Source organism: Porites lutea, chromosome 14, assembly GCF_958299795.1.
Source record: "Porites lutea chromosome 14, jaPorLute2.1, whole genome shotgun sequence".
Classification (NCBI taxonomy): domain Eukaryota; kingdom Metazoa; phylum Cnidaria; class Anthozoa; order Scleractinia; family Poritidae; genus Porites; species Porites lutea.
The window spans coordinates 7,591,816-7,612,587 of NC_133214.1; the positions used below are offsets into that span (position 1 = coordinate 7,591,816).

The 20,772-nt window shown below is 38.1% G+C and overlaps 1 protein-coding gene across 4 annotated transcripts in view; it reads left to right on the forward strand.

Moving 5' to 3' along the window:
- Window positions 1-1,481: 1,481 nt before the first annotated feature.
- The window catches only part of LOC140925222 (BMP-binding endothelial regulator protein-like), a 26,552-nt gene continuing 7,261 nt past the window's right edge, over window positions 1,482-20,772 (forward strand). For all 4 annotated transcript variants that reach the window (XM_073375210.1, XM_073375209.1, XM_073375208.1 and 1 more), the window contains exons 1-6: window positions 1,482-1,711; window positions 1,813-1,898; window positions 9,916-10,024; window positions 16,415-16,452; window positions 18,383-18,490; window positions 20,592-20,643. In XM_073375210.1, the coding sequence (XP_073231311.1) occupies window positions 1,615-1,711; window positions 1,813-1,898; window positions 9,916-10,024; window positions 16,415-16,452; window positions 18,383-18,490; window positions 20,592-20,643 (490 nt within the window). In that variant the 5' untranslated portion in view covers window positions 1,482-1,614. The remainder of the gene's footprint in view (window positions 1,712-1,812; window positions 1,899-9,915; window positions 10,025-16,414; window positions 16,453-18,382; window positions 18,491-20,591; window positions 20,644-20,772) is intronic.

Here is a 20,772-nt window from a genome sequence, read left to right on the forward strand (position 1 = left end):
TATTATGCAGAAACACAAAAGCAGTGAAAAGTCTGTTAATTGAGTTTACAGTTCTTATCTATTTAACACCTAATAAAGAATACAAAGAATGTAAAGGCAAGTAGACAAGGCAGACCGAGCCGTCGAGGCGTCTTGCGATCTTAATAAAAAGAAGTAATTGTCTTTTTTCCCCCCTTATCGCAGTGATGTGGAAAAGCAAAGCTTCGCCGCGATGCTGGTAGTTCGTAAACAAGGTCGGAGAATTTGTTTTCTTTTCCCCTGATATCTAAAATTATTTCCCTGCCGGGCTGATAATGTCTTCATTCTTGGAGTTATTCAGAGGTGTTGAAGTGTACACTGTTGAAAGATTATGTATGTGATAAGAGTAATTAAACTAGTAACTTTAAGCAACAGAGTCAATCGCGCCCAATTGGATCAATATTATGTGGTTCTAACTTTTGCAACTTGTTGACAAAATAACAAAGTGTGACCATTCAATGGCAAGTCATAACTTAGTACTTTGCTTAATCTAATTCATCCTGATAAAATTCAACAGTATTTAGAAAAAAAAAAGTGTTTAACAGTTGTACTGTTAAAATCTAACTGACAAATGACAAGGAAAGGAAATTTAACAAGGTTATAAGCCATAGGCGTCAGTTAAGTGACTTACTTAAATCGTTGAAAATTAAGCCAATTTTTGGAGGCCTTGTGCGGCGGCGCCGGCATGGCTGGAGTAATTCAACAGATCATTCTTGATAATGAATTGAATAAACTTTGCACTTAGTACTGAAATCCTAGAAAATTATGCTGTCAAGTTGCGTGTACGTAACACCGCGAAGAAATTAAAAACAAATTAGCAAACTATAGCCAAAAGTGTTCTCTCTATCGGACATACGGCGCGCACGAGAAGTTTAAACATATAGATCGCTATCAACACCCAACTATGAGCGATTAAATCCAAACTCCTTTTGTTCATTCAATTCGGAGGCAAACAAAGAAATGCGTAGACAAATAAAAGAAAGGAAAAACTAAGCCTACATTATGATATAAACACCAGTCACTTACAAAAAACTATTCCTCGTGGCACTAAACAATAAAACTGTAAACTAAGTTTTACCAAGCACCCTAGGAAGCATTCGCCTCCGTATGCGTGTATGTGTATATGAATATGTACCTATTAAGGCCGGCGTCTCGCCGGGTCCCGCAAGGGGGGTTTTTGCGAAAATCCCTGTTGGCAATTTTTCCTGATTCGTGGGCGACCGCGATGCGCGATAATGAATGACGGCCGCAGTAACACGTTGGAATTTTGGTATGAGCCAGCTTAGGGCCAAACACGGTAATTAATGTCATTTGGTAATCGATTAACATTCGCGTGCTTGACTCAAGTAGAACCAGCGATACATCACATAAGGCTGGCCTCCGCCTACAGGCAACGCGTCGGCGCCGAGAGGTCGGGTTATTTGTGACGGAAGTGGGAAAAATCTGTTGAAAAGCGACACACACGCGCTTTCTTGTCATTACATAGCCCAAGCTTGGACACTTAAGACCCACTGAAGTGGTATACGTAATCGGGTTAGGTCAGGGTTTGATTGAGACTACGGCTAGAGACTGTAAGAATCTAAACAACATCTTGGCATGTTTCACTCAAGGCAGGCTAACTTACAGCTGTTAGCTTCAGCGGCGTTTTTACTGCTAATTTCGCTGGCGGCCTCGACCACACCTGGACTTGAAGGTTTGTAGGGCCTAGCATTTTGCCTATACCAGGCTAGGTGGCTGTATTAGCCCGTAGGAGAGCTATTTAGCAGTCACTAACTAACACTGTCTTTACTGCAGGGAGTCTGGTATCATGCTCTGTTGAGAACGAAGTCATTGACCTACCAATTGGGCCGGGAAATCCTTGTTTCGTGTGCCGATGTAAGGTTTGTGTGAACGCTTTCTTTCTTCCTATCAAGGTATTCGCCTTAGGACGTGACAACACAATGCACCGTCGTTCGATAAGGAATGCATGCCCAGATGACACGAGTTTGGCATGAAACCGAAGCAGATCTATAAAAAGGCAGCAAAGGGTTTTTATAGGATTAGGAAATGACCAAAAATGATGTTCAAATTTCAACGTAAACATTCGGAGGGTGGAAAATCAAAGACGCGGTATTTACATTTCACACGGAAAAAAGGTAATTGATGAAAACCCGTGCGCGTGTGAAGAAGATAATGCACTCGCGGTGCCTGAACGAGAGAAGACTAAAATACGCGTGCAAATATTCCAATTTTCGTCCCGCACAATAATACCGTATTGATTTGTTTGGTTGTTTCGGTTATGAGAACTAATTACACATAATTGCAGAAACACTTGGTGGCACTGTATGCTTTATTTAGATAAAACACCCAGGCACCGCTACATGAAACACGCGGCCCGTGTATCTATTTTGTATACATTACGAAATATCCAAAATTGAAAGTAACGTAATATTGAACCAGAACGCTTTTTCTTATCAGCTAAAGGTCGAAGCGATTCGGTCGGTGGAATACTTACTTTTGAAGTGCTCAAATGACCATGTCGTTGGTATGCAAAGTAAATTGCTTTACACTCATGACGAAGTACGTATAACGTCAAGTTTCAAGTTTCTCACATGTATCACAAAAAAGGAACAATCAAAGCACTTATAAATCTTTCAAGCTTGACCTACAAGTGAAACAAAAAAGAGAGCTATTTCAGTAAAGTTTACAGCCAGTTTCGTAAATTCCAGAAGAACATCAAATTGCACGAATTCGTCCATGAAAAAAATTGGGAAAAAAGGAACATGCACGCAATCCTTCGGCAAAGCCTCTTCTCAGTGCACGTTAAAAATTGAATTCTCTTTCAGGAAGAAAATGTGCTGGGATACGTGGCCGTAGTAATGACATTTTTGCTTTAAGTGCGTGCTTAAAAGGTTCTGTTTGGTATCACGTGAAAAAGGTTTTGAGTATATGCAAGAGAGTTCTGAAGAACAGCACTCCTAATGAAAGCTGTCAACATCGAGACTCGTGACATTGCTGAAGAATCTACAAACCATTCCTTAACCCTGTTACTTTTAAACTGGTAGCCATACGAATACTTCATCACAAAAATCAAACTTCTTTCAAGTCTTCTTGTCTTTAAAATCCTCAGAAATAAATAGTACCACGCAAACATTCTGCCAAAGGAGTTTGATTTCAATGGTAACCTCATAGGATTTCGGCGTCCACAGGCTTAAATGTTCGAGCGACAAGTAATCCATGATGTGGTCTAGGACTAAAAGGGTTAACCTTGAACCCTTTGGTTTTTACATTACGATGTTGTCAAAAGAATAAAGAACCTCTTAACTGTTAACAGACCTCAAGAGTTATTTCAGTCGGGTGAGATGGACAAGAAAAGGTTCCACCGTTATAGTCAATGAGTGAACACCTATCATATTGCCATTCAAATGAGACCTTTGGGTACGTTTGCATGGTACAATTTAAGTTACGAGATTTGTCCAAATGAAAGGTGAAGTTTTTTTCAAACGTTTTTTTCACTCTCATGGAAAGGATTGACAGGCTAATAAGTACAAAAAATGACCTGTCACTGATAAACAATCGAACGGATGGCAGAAGAATCTAAACCTTTTAAACACTGTTAGACTGCACACGCCGCATTCCTTTCCACGTTAAAAAGAGTAGTGTCGCGGTTGTCGAGTTCATTTTGTTTCAACAAAATAATAATGCCAGTTAAGCGTCCTTTTTTGCTATGAAATTTGAGGAATTACTAGTGAATGGCCAAATCACAGCTTTGTGTCGAAGGAATATGTCTCCCAAGCAATATATCAAACGTTATGAGCAACAAAAATGAACTTTAAAAACCAAACCGTTAGACGGAGAAGTTTTCAAAAAGCTCAATTAGAATCCCTTTCCATCTTCTCCAAATTTGTCCATCTGTGCTTCCTTTGGTATTTGCTGTGTCATCTATACTTTCTTTTAATGTTTTAAGCAGTTCATTTTGTTTCACCCAATTTGGTGGTAGTTTCCACTGTTAAAATTTTGATAACTTTCATGACAGAACTCCTTTAAATGTAATCCAAAGCAACGCTCACATCCGTTAGCAACAACAATTTCTTATGGAAAACATGTCGCCAGGAGCGTTACTCGTTTCTCTTCCAGAGGAACTGATGGAGTCCTGTTTTAGGTAGCTCTAACTCTTGAGTACGTGTATAAAAACCTGTGGAGTGACCATTCAAATGAAACCTCTACAGCAGTTCTCTCATAGTACTATTTAATTAGGTTTAGTTGGTTTACTTTGGAGTCTGTGTAAAGAAACCAGTGGTGTGGCCATTCAAATGAAACCTCTCTGAGAGTGCTTTCCATACTATTTGTTTTTCTGCAAGCAAAGTGAAATTTGGATTTTTTGCCGATTTTCGTATTCATCCACTCCTGGGAAATAACTTTTCAACGATCATATGGCGATCACGGAGATCATTGTGGACGGTAATGACCGCTGAGTTAGACTTCAGTTTTATCGAAGGCTGGTTCCCATGAAAATCTCCGCGATATCGCGACACGATCGTTTAGATTGTCAGCGATCATCAAAGATGGAAACCACGCTTTGAACACGCAGTTGCACAAGCCTTAATAATAATAATAATAATAATAATAACGAATATTTATACAGGATAGCCCTTCAGTGCAAGAGCACTGTTATCAAAGGTTACTACGAAACGGCCCTTGTTGTGTTAGTCTGGCAAAAAGGCGACACCTGTCTTGTCATGCTGAAAAAAAATCACCTCTTGGTAACACCCAATACGACCTCCGTTCAGTAGACAGTAAGTCCTGCACATGACTGCTTTTTTTATGATAAATACGCATTTTCCGCGCATTTCATTCTCCGAGGGATGCTCAAAATTGAGGAACAATCCAATATGAGTGGAAAAATACAGAAAAAGGGGGTACGATTTGAAAAGACTACGAAAAAGATGTAGTTAAAATGGTTACATCGCAGAATTTCCTCGGTTCATAAACTCGACAACTAGAAACGTACGACATTTCACCGCGAGTGAATGAAGCCGTGTCGAGTATGGTTTGCATAAATCAAATTTTTGAGAATTGTAACTGAGTCAGGCTTTTCAAGCGAGAATTGCTATGTATTCTTTTTCAACCAAATAAGTCATACAGAACTGATGAAAACAAGATAAAAGGAACACCACTTTCGTCTGTCGTCAAACTTAAATGAACCGAACTATTCGAAGAATTAATTTCCCGTGCCAAATACCAAATTACTGTTCCTTTCACTATGAATACTAAAAAAATATAACAGATTAAGGTCGAAAGTGATAAAAGCTGGCAAAGGACCATGGAAAATAAGAACCAATGATAATCAATAAAGTCGATGACTAAAACACTCCAGACACCCGGAGTAAGATTCTATTATCCGAGTCTTTTATCAACAAAAATGAAATTATTATTTATTTCTCTTTGGCGAGAAGGTGCACCTTTCATTGTTCCAAATATGTTACGCGCAAATGTCCAAGCCTTTCTTCCCGTATGTTCGGTCCATATGTTCCAGGCGTTCGATTTCGTAACAGATCTTAAGAAATTCAAGATTTTCCTCATATTGCTTTAACTGGTGACACGTTCCACATTACAAAACATCCAGTTTTAACTCGTTCTTCTTATTCCGGATGAAAAAGTGAGAACAACTGTAAATGTTATGAGGAAGTTTCGACAATAGAAAATTAAAAAAAACGCTAAATGGTTAATTCGAGAAGGCACTTCCTATCTTCCCACACACAAAAATTTCAAGGAATAATGCTTTGTTTCTTTTTTGTAAAATACTAAAAAACAAGAAGTACAATGTGAAAGAAATGCTGAAGAGGTTTCATTTGAATGGTAACACCGCAGGATTTTGTTCAGAGATACAAAATTCAGTACAGCACAATGACTCTGCCAAATGAGCTGGCGTTTAGCGCAGAGGCGTGTATAAATGGATATGAAACTGAAAGACGCTTATCCTAGGGATGTGACGGCAGCGGAAGGTAAATACTGGGGCAAAATTAGGCTCTAAATTCTGGCACGCGCAATTTGGCAAACTTTGCCCTCGGAAATCCGCTAAAAGACTGCGCTCTCCCGCATGTAAAAGGTTTATAGTCGTCTTTTTATCAGTACTTATAAAAGACGGCTAGAAACTTTTGATTTCCATTAACACTGATGTCAAAATTCCGCGAAACGGCTAAAAAAAATGGTTTTTTTTGTTTGTTTTTCCCCTACTCAATTACTGGAGCTGTCTCATTTAATACCCAAGAAAAAATAGCCAACCTTTCGACAAAGCAATTGTTCTTTTCTTCGATCAAAATTGGATTGGTAGAATTTTAGCAACTGTGGCTGATATACATGTAACCCGCTTAACTTTAACTGTTTGTTGAAAGGTCATTGTTGTCTTCTCAGTGTAAACAATTTCTAAGCATGAAGTGGATTAAACAACAAGATCAGAAGAATTGACCCAATTGGATTTCGGTTGTCTGCTCAACTGTAAAAATATTTCAAAGCCTACTATCACTCTATACATCTAGTTAGTTCTTTCTGGCGACTTCTTCAACTTCAAATGCAGAGAGGTGGAAGGAAAGAAAATTAATAGAGCCAATCAATGTAGCATCGAGGAGTCTTGACTATTCACACTTTAGGGAGTGTTTCGTGCAGGTTACACCCTTCGCAATAGTTTAACACAACGTTCTCAACAAACTCATGTGTCCAGGCCTGAAAATGCAACAGTTTTTAGGATTAACGCCGGCTTTGTTACACAAACACGTCTGATTAAATCAGTGGACAAAGGAAATCTTTCCTGAACACAAATGTCTAAGTATAGGCTCTTCAACCTTCAGCGGTTTGTCAGTCATCAAACATATCATTTTTTCCAGGCCGGTAGCTGAGGAATACGTGAGACTATTAGTTGCCTGAGAGTTATAAATGGAGGCACTCGCAAGCTAAAGTTATAACTGCAAATTCCTTTCGCTTCCCATCTAATTGGACCTCAAATTTATCTTGTTTATAAGGCTCCCATAGTCTATACAAATTGCATTTGCATAGTAAACAATTTACGCGACTTTACAATGTTTAAGTTCTGTAAAAAATCAGATTGACCTGTTTATAAATATTATCAATGGAAATTTTCGTTGCTTCATCCTTCCTTCTTCAACCGATCATCTTCTCTTGCTCTTCTAAAATATAAGGTACAGTTTACATTATAAACAGAGAGGTTAACACATTCGACTCAGTCGAGGAGCCGACGAGGAGAAAATCATGCGTGACCCGCACATGCAGGTGAAACCAATTTATCTGGGCTACTTCTTCAAAAAGTTATGACAACCATGCTTTTATATCTCGTATCTTTCTATTAATAAATCATTCTTGTCATGCTTTATTTACACTTCATTTCTAAGTGATGATTTGACTTTTCAAGACACGTAGCAACTGCAATATGAACAAGGTCAGCTGAGGGCCAGTCACTCCTTTCCGCAATCTACGAGCGACTTTACGATCCGACAACGTGATGGCTACGAGAACGTAAAAATACAATAGGTTTAGAGGGCTCATCGTAAATGTATTGATGTGTACTTAAGCGTTTCGATGACCAAAAACGAAAAGAGAAATAAAAAAAGTGTTTCTACTATTAGGAAACAGTTGGAACGCTCCGTATTCTACAGGCACTGTCACGCCTAAACTACTATAGGAGATGTTATGTGGTACCCATCACCTATTTTCAAAAAAACACTTTCAGTCCATTTGCACTGTCCACTGTGGAGACATGCGATATACTTGTAACTTTTGTGGAATCGGCTTGAGTTGGCCAATCAAATAAAAGCTGGTGAGCAGTACTTCCCTGTGCTATTCAATTCAAGGTGGTTCTATGAAAGACACCCATAAGCGTAACCAATCAAATGAAATCACTTTAGCAGAACTTTCGCGTCGCACTGTTTGTTTTCCAGAATTTTACAAAGTGAAACTTGGACTCTTTCCTCAAATTTTTACGGATTTCTGCTACTTTGAGTATAAGACTTATAATATCACTTCTTCAAACGTTGAAACGAAGAACCCTAGAATTAAAAGGCCGGGGCCATTCTAGATGTCCATTTTACAGAGGTGTCCGTTAAGAGACAGTTGTGTAGTGGTGGTGCCGATCCCAAAGGTGTCCGTATCAGAGAGAGTTGACTATAAAGTAGTATGAAAATAAATGAGCCCTTCAAATAGCTCTGGAGATGAAACTCTTGTCATCAGTGCAGGCAGGCCTCAAATACCCCCTTCCACTATGCCTGGTAATTTCACAATCCGTTTGCATAACTTACATATTATGCAGACAATCTTTGAGATCGATTTTTATTCCGAGGAATTTTACGCAAAAACTATTCTATAGACCACGAAATTTCGAGTCTTTCTTTTTTAGAAGAATGACGTCAAAACGAGATGATTATCTCTCATTTAACGATGTACTCGGTCATAACACGAAAGGAAATGCCTATAATTAACACATTGTTTACGATGGTCTAATATGTTATCTAACAAAAATATTGACACAGAAATTTCTTCTCGATATCTAGGTCACATTATTCATGCTCTTTCGTGCAAGGTTCTTTATCGTACAACATTTTATGTCAAGCCCGGGATGTCAAGCAAATTAAATAGAACTACACTATAAAGAAGTAAAGAGCTGAACAAGACTATGTGATATTACCATTACGTATAGTTACTCAATTCCACTTTCCACAGCGGCCAAATTTAACTCTTAAGGGAAAAATACCAATTTCACTTTTGTGAAACAGTTAGAAACGCGTTGTGCCGAGTACGGCTGAGTAGTTTCATTTGGGCGACTTCATCCAGAGTGAAAAGCTAGAACTCCCTGGTGCAGAATGATGAACAGTACCACGGGAAAGTACTGCTCAGTAGCTTTCATATGAATGGTCACATCATAGGATTTCATCCACAGACTCAAAAGTTAGAATCACCTTGTACAACATAATAACAGCACCACAGGAAACTACTGCTCAGTAGCACAATTTAACATTTAAACACATCCATTTTCGGAATAGCCTTCAAACTTCAAAGGCTATGTACCATCTAGACAGTGAAAGAAAGCAAAAAAAAAAAAAAACAACAACAACAACAAGGCTGTCAACTACAGCTTCAACAAAAAGCGAAAAAAACAGTAACAGCTTACTAAATCTTAATTGATTTCTGTCGAGATAATCATCTTGCTAAACGTAACACTAGTTTTACATTTGCTTCGTCGGTGTGAACTCGGGCTTAAACTCGTTGTGATAAAAAAAACTAGTTACAAATAAAGATAAACATCCAACATGGAAAACAGTAAAAAACTTTAACTTAAACAAGTTCAGGGAATCAGCTAATTCATTGGGGTTTGACCAAATCGATTGTGAAATAGATAACGACACATCCGTTATAACAATGACAATCCAAAGCCTAAAAATAATTTGAAAAAAAAAAAAAATTGCCACTTTACCAGATCGACTATAAGAAGCTTATAGCAAATGGTCTCACGTTTAGTTTTTAACGCTTATTACTTGTATTAAATGGAAGGTCAAATTTGATGCCTTTATATATAAATCGGTGATAATTGTATTAGCTAAGAGGGAGAAGTCAAAGGTATTTGAAATAGAACTGAGCTGCTACCTTTGTTATAGCCAACTACGGAGACACATAAAGACGTTTTTCTGTGGAAAGAACCCTACGATGTAGTGTGAGCATTTAAACGAAACCTCTGTAAAAAAAAAGTTTCAAGACTTTGGCGTGTTGCTATTTTATTTTACCCTAATCTGAAAGGAAGTGAAATTCAGTTGGGTTTCCTGAAGTTTGCTTGTTGGTGTTTTTTGGTTTGGACTTGGGGAATATTGCACGATTTGAGAAAATTAACCAGCTTTCCTTTGTTCGTCGTTTTAGAACAAATCTGTGGAATGCACCAAAGAAGTATGTCCGAGACTGACTGCATGCAAGGGAGAGATCAAAAAACCAGAGGGAAAATGTTGTCCAGTTTGCAGTGAAACTCGAGGTATAGAACTAACTTGTATCGTCTTTAGTTAAAGGGGCTGTGTCACGCTGTTTGCTTTCTTTTAACAAAGCTAAAACGTCTCTCGCATCAATTGAGTTTCAAAAATAATGACCCAGTTTTGTTATTTAAGTATAATTTTGCATTGGAAACCGTTTCCTGTCGTCTGTTTCTACGAACGGCAAGAATGGAAATGGATTGAAACTTGAAAAAGTTGGGCCAACTTCAACTTTCGCCGTTTTTACGTAACTGTATCTCTTCGCTTGTAAGAGCGATACTTAAAACTAATGTCAAAAAATGAAACAATTAACCCATTAGTCTACGTCAAATTTTGCTTATTCTTGATCTTCCGATGAAGAAAATTAAAACACAATTTCAGCTTTGGGTGCGGTCAGTTTTCATCTATTTTATTACGGATGTGGCGAGTAAGCCCGGATACAATTCGTGCCAAAAAATACCCTGTCCATTTGCAATTCTTTTTAGCGTCTTTCCGTTGGCGTAATGATGTTGCTGTCGATAGATAATTTGTCCGATAAACTTTCGGGCAATTTGCCCCCCACCGGTAAACATTTTACTCCTTTTCTTAGAAAAGATAAGGATAACGACAGTGTGATAACGAGAAATGCAAAAGTAAAGAAAATTCTTTGAACGAATTCGCTTGTGTCATCAACTGAGTTTTCCGTGCAAGACGGTTCTTACTCGTGACCTTACATTCGAAACTATGAAAATGAAACTCTTCTATTTTCGGTTTGCCAAGCTCTGCAAATGTGGTTTTGATTATTGATGTTGCAGTTCAATTTCTAAGTCATATAATTGGGTTTAATTTATAACATATTTACTTCTAATGCACATCAAAAGTATTCCGACTGGATGTTGAGCTCTGGTATGAAATCCTTTGACGGCAAAACCTAAAAACGGTCATGAAAACCCAAACCGAATACCCCCAATAATGCCCTTTGTTCTTCATGTTATGTCGTATTTGGTGGTCCACGTCCGTCAGGTCAGAGCCCCGATCTATTGCCGCGAAGAAAACTGCCTTTACCAGTTTAAGCTATGGGTTGCTTAAGGCGGTCCGGTCTTAAATTCCTACCGGTGAATTAACCCAAAAAAAACTGTCGAAAAGAATTATTTCTGTTGGTTATGTGGCAAAAACGGCCTACGCATGCAAAAACGCGGACAAACAAACATTCTGAGCACTTCGTGCATGGCTGATCACTGTTTTACCCCTTTGTAGAGTGGGAGTCCTGATAAAAAGACACTGAGTCATGTAGGAATCTGCATTTAAGCGAGCGGTTGGTTCGATCTAGATAATTTCGTTGGAAAAAACCCAACAGAAAAACGCTGCGCCTTCTCTAGGCGCCTTGTTAATGACAGTTATGTTAGATAAAGCGGTCTACGCAAGCGAAAAAGAGAACAGAGGGTTTTTTCCCTTTTACTGAAGGTGGTCTGCCAGCCGGGCAGGGTGGCCTAAAGTTTTGGATTCTTGAGATGGTTTCGTTCTCACGGTCACTGGAAGTCCAAAACTATTAAACTGATACGCACATTGTTTCTGTTAGCTATGACGAGGTGGTCTGCTTAAGTGAAGATGAGGACAATGATATGAACCTGAAGGAATGATAAGATGGTGTATGTATGCGCCAGTCCAATTAAATCAAACCCCAGTGATGACTGTATTGCTCGTCAATGCTAGTTGTATGCCGTAGAAGATTGTCAACAGATGTCAGTTCAAACCGACGTAAGCAATACGGAAATAGGTTCTCAGTCTTCAGTCTTGAAGATAAGTTTCTTGTCGGTTTATTTTGCTTAATCAGCTATGATCCTTCTTCAAACACATTAGCCAGCAAATGCACCACACGTTTAATCCGACTAACGATATGAAGTCTTCCAACCTCACGCTGAGACCACAGCGAGTTAACAAGCCCACTGATTATTCTTGCTACAGATCAGACCATTAGAGGGTATTTAGTAATAGACTTAAAACCAAAGAGCAACATTTTAATGCTTATTACTACAAACTGTGTGTCTGGTTTTACAAACACAAATCATCCAGAACGTGACCAAATCCTAACTTGCCCTTGGCTAGGAAATTTGAGGGAGCTTTAACAGTATCGACGACGACGGCGACGGCAAGAAGAACGTCTAAAAGGCACAATAGGTTTAGCAAGCAAAACACAGTTCTGCCCGTGTATTACATTTCTTTGCCGTCACTACACGACTTAAAACATAAAGTTCCCTAATGAACAATCAAATGCCAAAACTTCTTAAAAATCAAAAAGGTTTTCTGGCTGAATTCTTTTTAAAAACACTAGCTTTCGACCGCCTGATCTCAACTTCGTTATTGCTAAAGAAACCTATTGTGACGTAAATCTAAAGGCCATCGACGACCCTCGCCCTGAAATCTCAATGATCAACTAAATTTTCGGCCATTTAAAATTCCAACCATTTCCCTTTCAGCTAGTAATTTAACTTTGCAAATCTCAGATCTTAGGTGTCACTAAGAATAAAGAAACGTATCGAGGCAACTGCATCCTAAACCACATGGGAAACGGAAAAACGTAAGAGTCTCTCCCTAAAAACAACATTTAAAGGTATATAAACGGCTAAACCGTAATATTTTTTTATAGACTGATTGGACTTTTAACTTCTGATGCTGTTAGCAGGAAGGGAAAACGTAACGAGTTTCTATAATTCTAAAAATACGTTTGCACAAAGTTACATATATAGGAAGTCGGCCAGACTAGACCGATACTTCTGTGGTTATAATGGTCTTGTCCGTGTAGTAATCCTTAGTTCGATTAATTAGATAAATTCGATTAACATTATTTCGGAAGGACTAACCGCAGACCGCAGACTTGACTCGCCATATAACTATTCTAAATAGTTCAAGTCAGTATTATTGATATAATCGATATTCTCATTGCAAATTTGAAAAAAGTAAACAAGGAAATCCGAACATAATTGACAATGACAAATAAGACTGCGAATTTACTACAAACATCCTTTCTTAATTGATACCAAAACATTTTATAGCTGATTACCCAGCCATAATGATTTGTAAGTAAAAACTCTGACACGAGAATTGAAGGAAACTCTTTCATCCTCGTTATGCCTATTCTTGAAAACGCCAAAGTATTCAAACACAATTTGGAGATAATTAGTCTGATATGAGAACATCTCTTTGTTTTTAAATTTTTTTAAACATTGAAGATTTGGTTTGTTTATACATCACACGTTGACGCAAGAGTAAATACAAGCACATGTTTTTCTACTTGAGCCTTATTATCCCAAACAAATATTATTTGTTTAAAACATTCAATTTACACGAACATTGTTCTTAACAAATCTGATGTTAAAATAGTAGATAGATCATTGTAACTGCGCAAAACACCACCCTGTCTCACACTTTTAACTTTGTAATCTTCTAATAAGGGTATTCTCTCCTTAAACCCCTATTATCCAGAATTCATTTAGTCGACATTCAGACGGCTTTAAAGCCATGTAACGAACAAACAGGCCGCCAAATTTTGGCGGGAAACCTTTGATCGTTCCGCCGGTGGCGTCAACTCGACGGATGACATAAACATCGGCTGTATTCACTATTTCGAGCAATATAATAATAAAACAAATAACAAATGACTGAATTCCGAGGTCGATGACAGCAAAGCAACTATAGCAAGATACGACAAAGGATAAAAATAAACGCAAAACTCGAGTATTTCAGCCACTTCAACGGTTTAACTCTGCTGAAGAGACGTTTCTGGAAAGGTTTTATAGTTTTGGAGGTTGAAAGTCGTAGGTGGATTTTAATAAAGATTAAGAAAAGAGGTTCAATTAAAATTGTAATCAGACAATAAACGATAAGGAAAGGTCATTTGGAACGGTTTTCTACGCCAATACGGCCTTCAACTCTGGCAAACTTCACTCGTCTGGGACGTGATTTAGATAAAACAGATTTTGGGGATTCAATTCTTCTGCATTCTTCCGATAGGTTTAGGATTAAATAGACCAAGTATTCTGCAAAAGTTTGTCTACTTTCACTGCGAAATCCTATAGGTTTAACCTTTCGGCCTTACGGCAAGCTTTTACTTTTGGTAGCTCTCTGTTTCATTGTAAAATAAAAAGATGTTAAAACTATCACAGACTTTGCTGGAAAAGATAGGGAAATCAAAGGTTGGACCGGCAGTATCATTTACGTTTTTCACCGGTAAACGTCCACAATGGGCAAATTCAATTTTCGTCCTTTTACTCCAGGTAGAAATACGAAAACAATGAGTGAAAGTTACGCGCTTTCTAATAAGTGTTTAAGCCTACACCGCAGATTAGAGCTCAGCTACAAAAACCTGTTCTTTGCTCAGCCAGAGCTCTGATATACTTCCAAATCTTCTGAGTTATAAGTAGGGTTTTGTTCGCGATAGCCTCATTGATCAATTGTTTGTTTCATGCAAGTTCATGGACCAGCTTACACAGATGACAATGAAAAATTAACCCTTTAAACCCTAAGATCAAAATTTGAATTCTCATTTGTTGCCCTTAGTCATTTCCTACAGAAGTAGTGGGGAGAAGTTGATAAAATATCAAACAAAGTCATCTTGTGTCACCATGTCTGTAATTCTCATGACCACTCATGACCACTCTGTTTTACAAAGCATGGGTATCACAAGGAGAAATTTGATGGTGATCACTCTTGGGGCTTAAAGGGTTGAATGCAATAATGCACTGTCAGGAATCTTTAATTTGTCAAACCAGAATTACAAATAGAGACTCAAAAAACTAAGAACCACCTTGTACAGCAAAATAAACAGCACCACAGAGGAGTACTGCTTAGTCGCGTTAATGTGAATGGACACACTAAAGGATTTCATCAACAAATTCAAAAGTTACAACCACCTTGTGCAGCATAATAAAAAGAACAACAAGAAAGTGCTGCTTAGTCGCTTTAATTTGAATGGACACATTAAAGGATTTCATCAACAACCACCTTGTGCAGAAAAACAAAGAGTGCCACAGCCGAATTGAGTTTCATGTCTGCCACACGGGCCAGCCATATAAATAGGAGTTCAAAAGAGCGTGAACGTGACCTCTCGCAAGATGGTGTTAATCAAAGGAATATACTGTAATCCACAATCCGTTGTTATACTACATTATATTTCCTTTCTTGATATAAATTTAATTAACAGAAATAAGCGTAAAAATTGCCAGAGGGGTAATACTGTTGATAGGGCATACACTGTACTCAGCTCGAACAAAAAGCCTTTGAATTAAAAGACGCCAATATGTCTCGACCATTCGATGCTAGGAAAGCCTAGGAACAAACCCACGTTGAATAGTCGATAAACCAGAAGATAATAGTATAGACTAAAAGATAGTCTATAGTCTAAAATTTAACTTATAAACTGGCTGATATGGATATGAAGGGAATTAGAAGAGTAAATACAATAATTATGAAAAACATCGACTATAACCACTTGGGAATAGGTTTTCAAGACTTAGGTGAGAAAAGTCGTTTTATATTTACCGTTAATCTTGACAGATTGTTTCTGGGATTAACGCCCTGAGCCCCGAGGAACAAGCAGGGAGGGCGGGGGCTGGTGCAAACACCCCACTAAATCCGACAGTTTCCGTAGTCCCGCCCTGCAGTAACCTACAGTCAAACCCCATTAATAAGGACACAGGGGGGGCCATGGAATGTGTCCGTATTAAGCGGGTTGAGTTTAGAGAAAATGTAAAGGAATTCCCCAGGAACAAGGAAAACTGTCTGTGATAACGGGGTGTCCGTGTTAAGCGGGTGTCCGTACAGGAGGGTTTTACTGTACTGCTGTAAGTCGAAATTTTTGAGAGGAAATTAAAAATTTAAAGGATAAAAATACGTAGGTGGAAAAACATTCAGCTACTGGTTGAAAAAGGTAGAATTTGATGCGTAAAACGCTAACAAAATACGAACAAATAAACTATTTGAGAGAGCTACTCTGCAACTTCAATTTCGATTACAGAATCAAAAGCTAGAGTTTCAAGAAATCACCAAAAAAAGAAGTCTCAAGCAAAAGGCATTATCATAACAGGTTCCTTTTCGCCTAAACTCTTTGCGCAACAAGTGACGTTGTAACCTGTACAGAACAGTAGCTAGTACACACTAAAATAAATGAACGATAAAGGGGATTAAAAGACAAGGAAGATCTAACTACTAAAGATTGAAGTTTCCACTATAATCATTCATCAAAATCCTTTTTTTTATAATCAAATAATAAGTAAGTTTCAACATAGGAACTACCAAAGAACTATGAAGTAATAGGTGAATTAACTTAACTTAATGAAAGATTCACGCACAGACTATAACAGTGTAACAAGAAAAGCAAATGCAAAGAACTATGTTTATTTGTATTCTCTTCTTTGCAGAATCAACACCATGTACTCATCAAAGAAGAACATTCAAGGTATGACAAATTGAGATACATGTATGAATCATTGTATGCCATTAACTTAAGCTGCAGTTTGTAAATACGGTAGAACCTCGATACGTTGAAGTCGGATACAAATTTCACTGAAATTTACCCTGACAACTCGAATTCTTTGCTAACTCGAACTATTTTTCGTTTCCCTTTAAAGTTTGAGTTACCGCGGTTCTACTGTACCACCACCACCAGCCCCACAGTATAATGCTTAAATTGGTCACCAAAATGGTGCTAATATTGCCAAAAAGAAAATCGAAGTACTTGAAGTCTCAAGTACAAAATATTACAGCTTTACTTTGCAAGACTTAGGATTTAACACAGTTGCGAGAAATAAGCCGACAAGGCCCAAGACATCCTGGATCTTACTAATACATGTACATTCACAAAAACCAGTTAAAATGAAAAAGACAACAAGTACTTGACAAAAAAAAATTATACTGTTCAATGATGCCATAGTTTTCTATACTTATTATTTTTACCCCCTTATGCAAGACTCTCTAATGTTATAAACAGCTTCATTTATTTATGGCATTTTAATTAAGTGCTGGTTTTATAGCCCAGAGACAGCTGCATAAATCATGATGTTAAAGTACAAAACAACTAATGTCTGTTTACACTGTAATTCAATGAAAGATGCTAACAAAAAACAGTTAACTTTGTTTCCTTAAAATCTCAATGTTTCCTGAGGTGGAGTTTCATTGTTAGATGTTATGTGACCTCTAAGTAACTGATGAGAGCTCATGCTGTTGGGGAAAAAATTTCCAGCTATATAATAATAATAGTTATAATATTGTTATCCAATGACATTATATCTCATTTTAGCTTTCATATGACTGGCCCTGGGAAGTACTTTGACTGGCGTCAGTGTCTAAAACAACATCGAAGCTTGTCAAACCCCAAATAACAATCCACAATTTCAAACAAAAAAGACCACACTAGTAGCCTAAACAGTACATTGAACATAACATGCATTGACTCTAAGTAGCTGTTACCTGGTTTAGGTCTGTCATCCTAGCGGGTTTTCCACCATTTTATCCAGTGACGGCTGACCTTCTCCATGCAGAAATCCTTGAACTGTGACTGCAGGAAACCTCTTTACTACAGACTGTGACTCTTGCTCTGCAAGAAACTAAACTCCATTTTATACCCAACTTTAGAAAGTAAACAAACCTAGATGACTCTCCCTCTTTAACCCTTTAAGCACCACGATCAAGATACAAATTCTCCAGACTGGCCTCCAAACATTTCTTGAAAAATTGGTTGAGAGAATTTGTGAAAAGATCAAAGCAAATTTCCTTGAGTGACCATTTATTAATTCTCATAACCTTTCTACTTGATTAATATACCTATAGTGTTAGGAGAAAATTGATGTTGGTCACAGATCTCGGGATTTAAAGGGTTAAGAGACTATTATTCCTTTGCTCAACAATTTTCATTCGGAGCACAAACCATAAAGGTTTTGGTGATTTTCAGGTACAGCACTTAAGACTTGAAAATATTGACACCATTATTATTAATATCATCATCATCATCATCATCATCATCATTATTTCAAATATCAATCCAAGTCCATCCACGCCATCAACAGACAACAAAAAAACAGTTTCAATACCAAAATATAGTCTTAAATAACAAAACTGGACAACAATTTTTGGAGTTCAATAGGTGAGGGGATGTGCTTTTGCATTTACAGAGACAGCAAATACTGTAGCATGACTGTCGCCCCTTTTATGAAAACCTCTGTTTGACAGACATGTCCTTAAAATGAGTTGGTTCCTGTCATTCTTAATGACTTTTAGCCACCAGAAATGGCCCTTTTCAAGGGTGGTGACAGTACTACAAATCAGTATACTTTTGTAGAATGAAATCCAGGATAATTTTTAATCTTTGGCAATTTCGTCTTTTGTTACAGAATAATGAATCATGGTTCATAGAGGGTTGTCAAATATGCCACTGTAAAAATACCACAGTAACATGTGAGCCTCAGAAATGTTCTCCAGGATCACTCAAATGTCCAAAGGTAAGAGACTCAGGCACAGATATTTTTAGGCCATTTGATACAATTTAACTTCATTTAAGTTAATGCGAAGCAGCACTGGTTTGCATCCAGTGGTTAACAGTGACAAAATGTTTAACTGCCCACCACCCCTTACATACATGTACATACACAGCCCAGGGAGGGGCAGGGGGCAGGGGTATGGGAGGAGTAATGTAAGAAAGTTTGGGTGGGGATGTGCCGCTAGGACCACAGAACCCTTAGACTATACTAGACTTACTTCAGCTGAATTTTGCTACCCTGTACATTCAAAATCTCTTCCGATCCTAGAGTAGCCACTTTCCAGAAACTAGTGAGGTGGATGCCCACGTTGCTATCAAACTGAGTTGCAGTTAAATTCAAATTTGTCGATTTCATCCTATGAGCGTCAATTCCCGGCTTAGCTATAGGCTACGTTAAAATCTTCAACCAACATTGATTAGTTTCCTGGAAAATCATACCCTATTCTAGACCTAAAATATCTGATTTCTATGGCCTATCCCGGACTAAACTGCTTGAAAACCATACCCTTCACAGTGGCACATACCTATACAGCCCATAATATGGCACTACCCCAAGCCCTGGGCATACATAGCACCCCTCAGATAAAGCAAAGAATGTATCCTTTGTAAATGCTATGAAGCAGGGCAGATTTTCTCTTGAAAAATTAATATTGGTCTACCCCTCATCACAGTCCTGACTCTCCCTCCCCTCCCTCACACCCACCTTTCCAGATTCCTTTCCCCAATTCCCACTGATGTCACAGAGTGACTGATAGCCAGATTACTTTGTTTTGAGGCTGAAAATTGTGTAACAGGGATTAGCCGCAGCTAAGGGTATTTTTCAGAAGGCCAAATGTCTACCCAATGCTGCACGACTCAAGGGGCAGTTATTCAAAAGTTGGATAATACAATCCACTGGATTTGACTGTATTCCGTTGGATTTCCTGTGGATAACGCTATAGACAGTGATTTATCCATTGGATAGCGTTATCCAATGTTTGAGCAATCACTGCCTGAAGCTTAGTGATTAGGATTAGGAAACTGAATGAATCAAGTTCCAGCTTGCCTATATAATAACCTAGCTGGAACTCAATTAACTCAGTTTCCTAACCGTAGTCACTTAGCTTCATGGACATAGGTCATTCGGTGGCCATTCCGTATTCTGCAGATTGCCGCTATAAGCTTAAAATGAGCTTTTTAGTGAAATTTAACCTAGCCTCTAAACTAAACCATTAACGAAAGGATAAGGTACTTAGTTTTAATCCATCTTTTCACTTACCTTGACAGCCAAAAGCTAGTTCTTAACCAAATGCATCGAATGAACGGTGACACAAGATATCATCAAGAATCGATAAGCGCGCGGTTTTTATTTCCATCACATTTGAATGAGAAATTATCCATCGAAGATTCATGTTTCCTGTTTTGTTCCCTTTCGATCCTCAAATCTCGGGTGTCCCGTCTTTCGACGTCTTCAGTTTCGCCTGAAGACGGCCAAAAACTGAAAAAGAACCCGGCAGAAAATGTTGCTTTCAACAAATTCGGTCCGCCATTTTGATTTCCAACTAACTTGGTAGCCTCTCCTTTTGGATCCCAGGCTTCTTTCTGGCGCTCATCGTGTGACACGAAATGTTTGCGGGAACTACCGTATTTGATTGCAATGGAAATACATGTTTTTAAACAATACCTGTTCTGAATGAAAGAGACCAGAAGCCGAATTAGAGACAAGTTGTAATTGAACAGACACGATTTCTTGGTACTGCATTTTTGTGCACCGAATTTAAGTTACAGAATATTGACTCTAGAGTAAATTTTTGCGAGAAAAATGTTTGGGAAAATTTTCTTTTAAGATAACTTCTTTTTTGCGGATCGCTGAAAAAATCGCAAAACTCGCAGAAATTGGGACCCGACAATTTTTTTTAATTTTTAATTAGCCTCCTTGTTACAAGCTTTAATCATTCTACAGAGAATAAGGGAAGAAACATTTTAAGAGTAGCTCTTCATAATATCTCATAAACAGAGTAGAAAACAGGGGAAAAGTATCAACATTATTATGTCAATGAAATTGTTTGTTTTCGTTTTTGAAGGGCAAGAAACCAGGACAAGTTCCCGGTGCGTGCTGCCCACAATGCATCGAGGGTAAGTAGCGTTCAAAGCAGAATGAGGTCATACGCGGACGAATCCAGACATTTTAGAAACCGCATATATTATCTGGATTCATGTGGAGGGGCCTTAAACCGGCCCTGGAAAGGAGTTTCGAGGCAATGC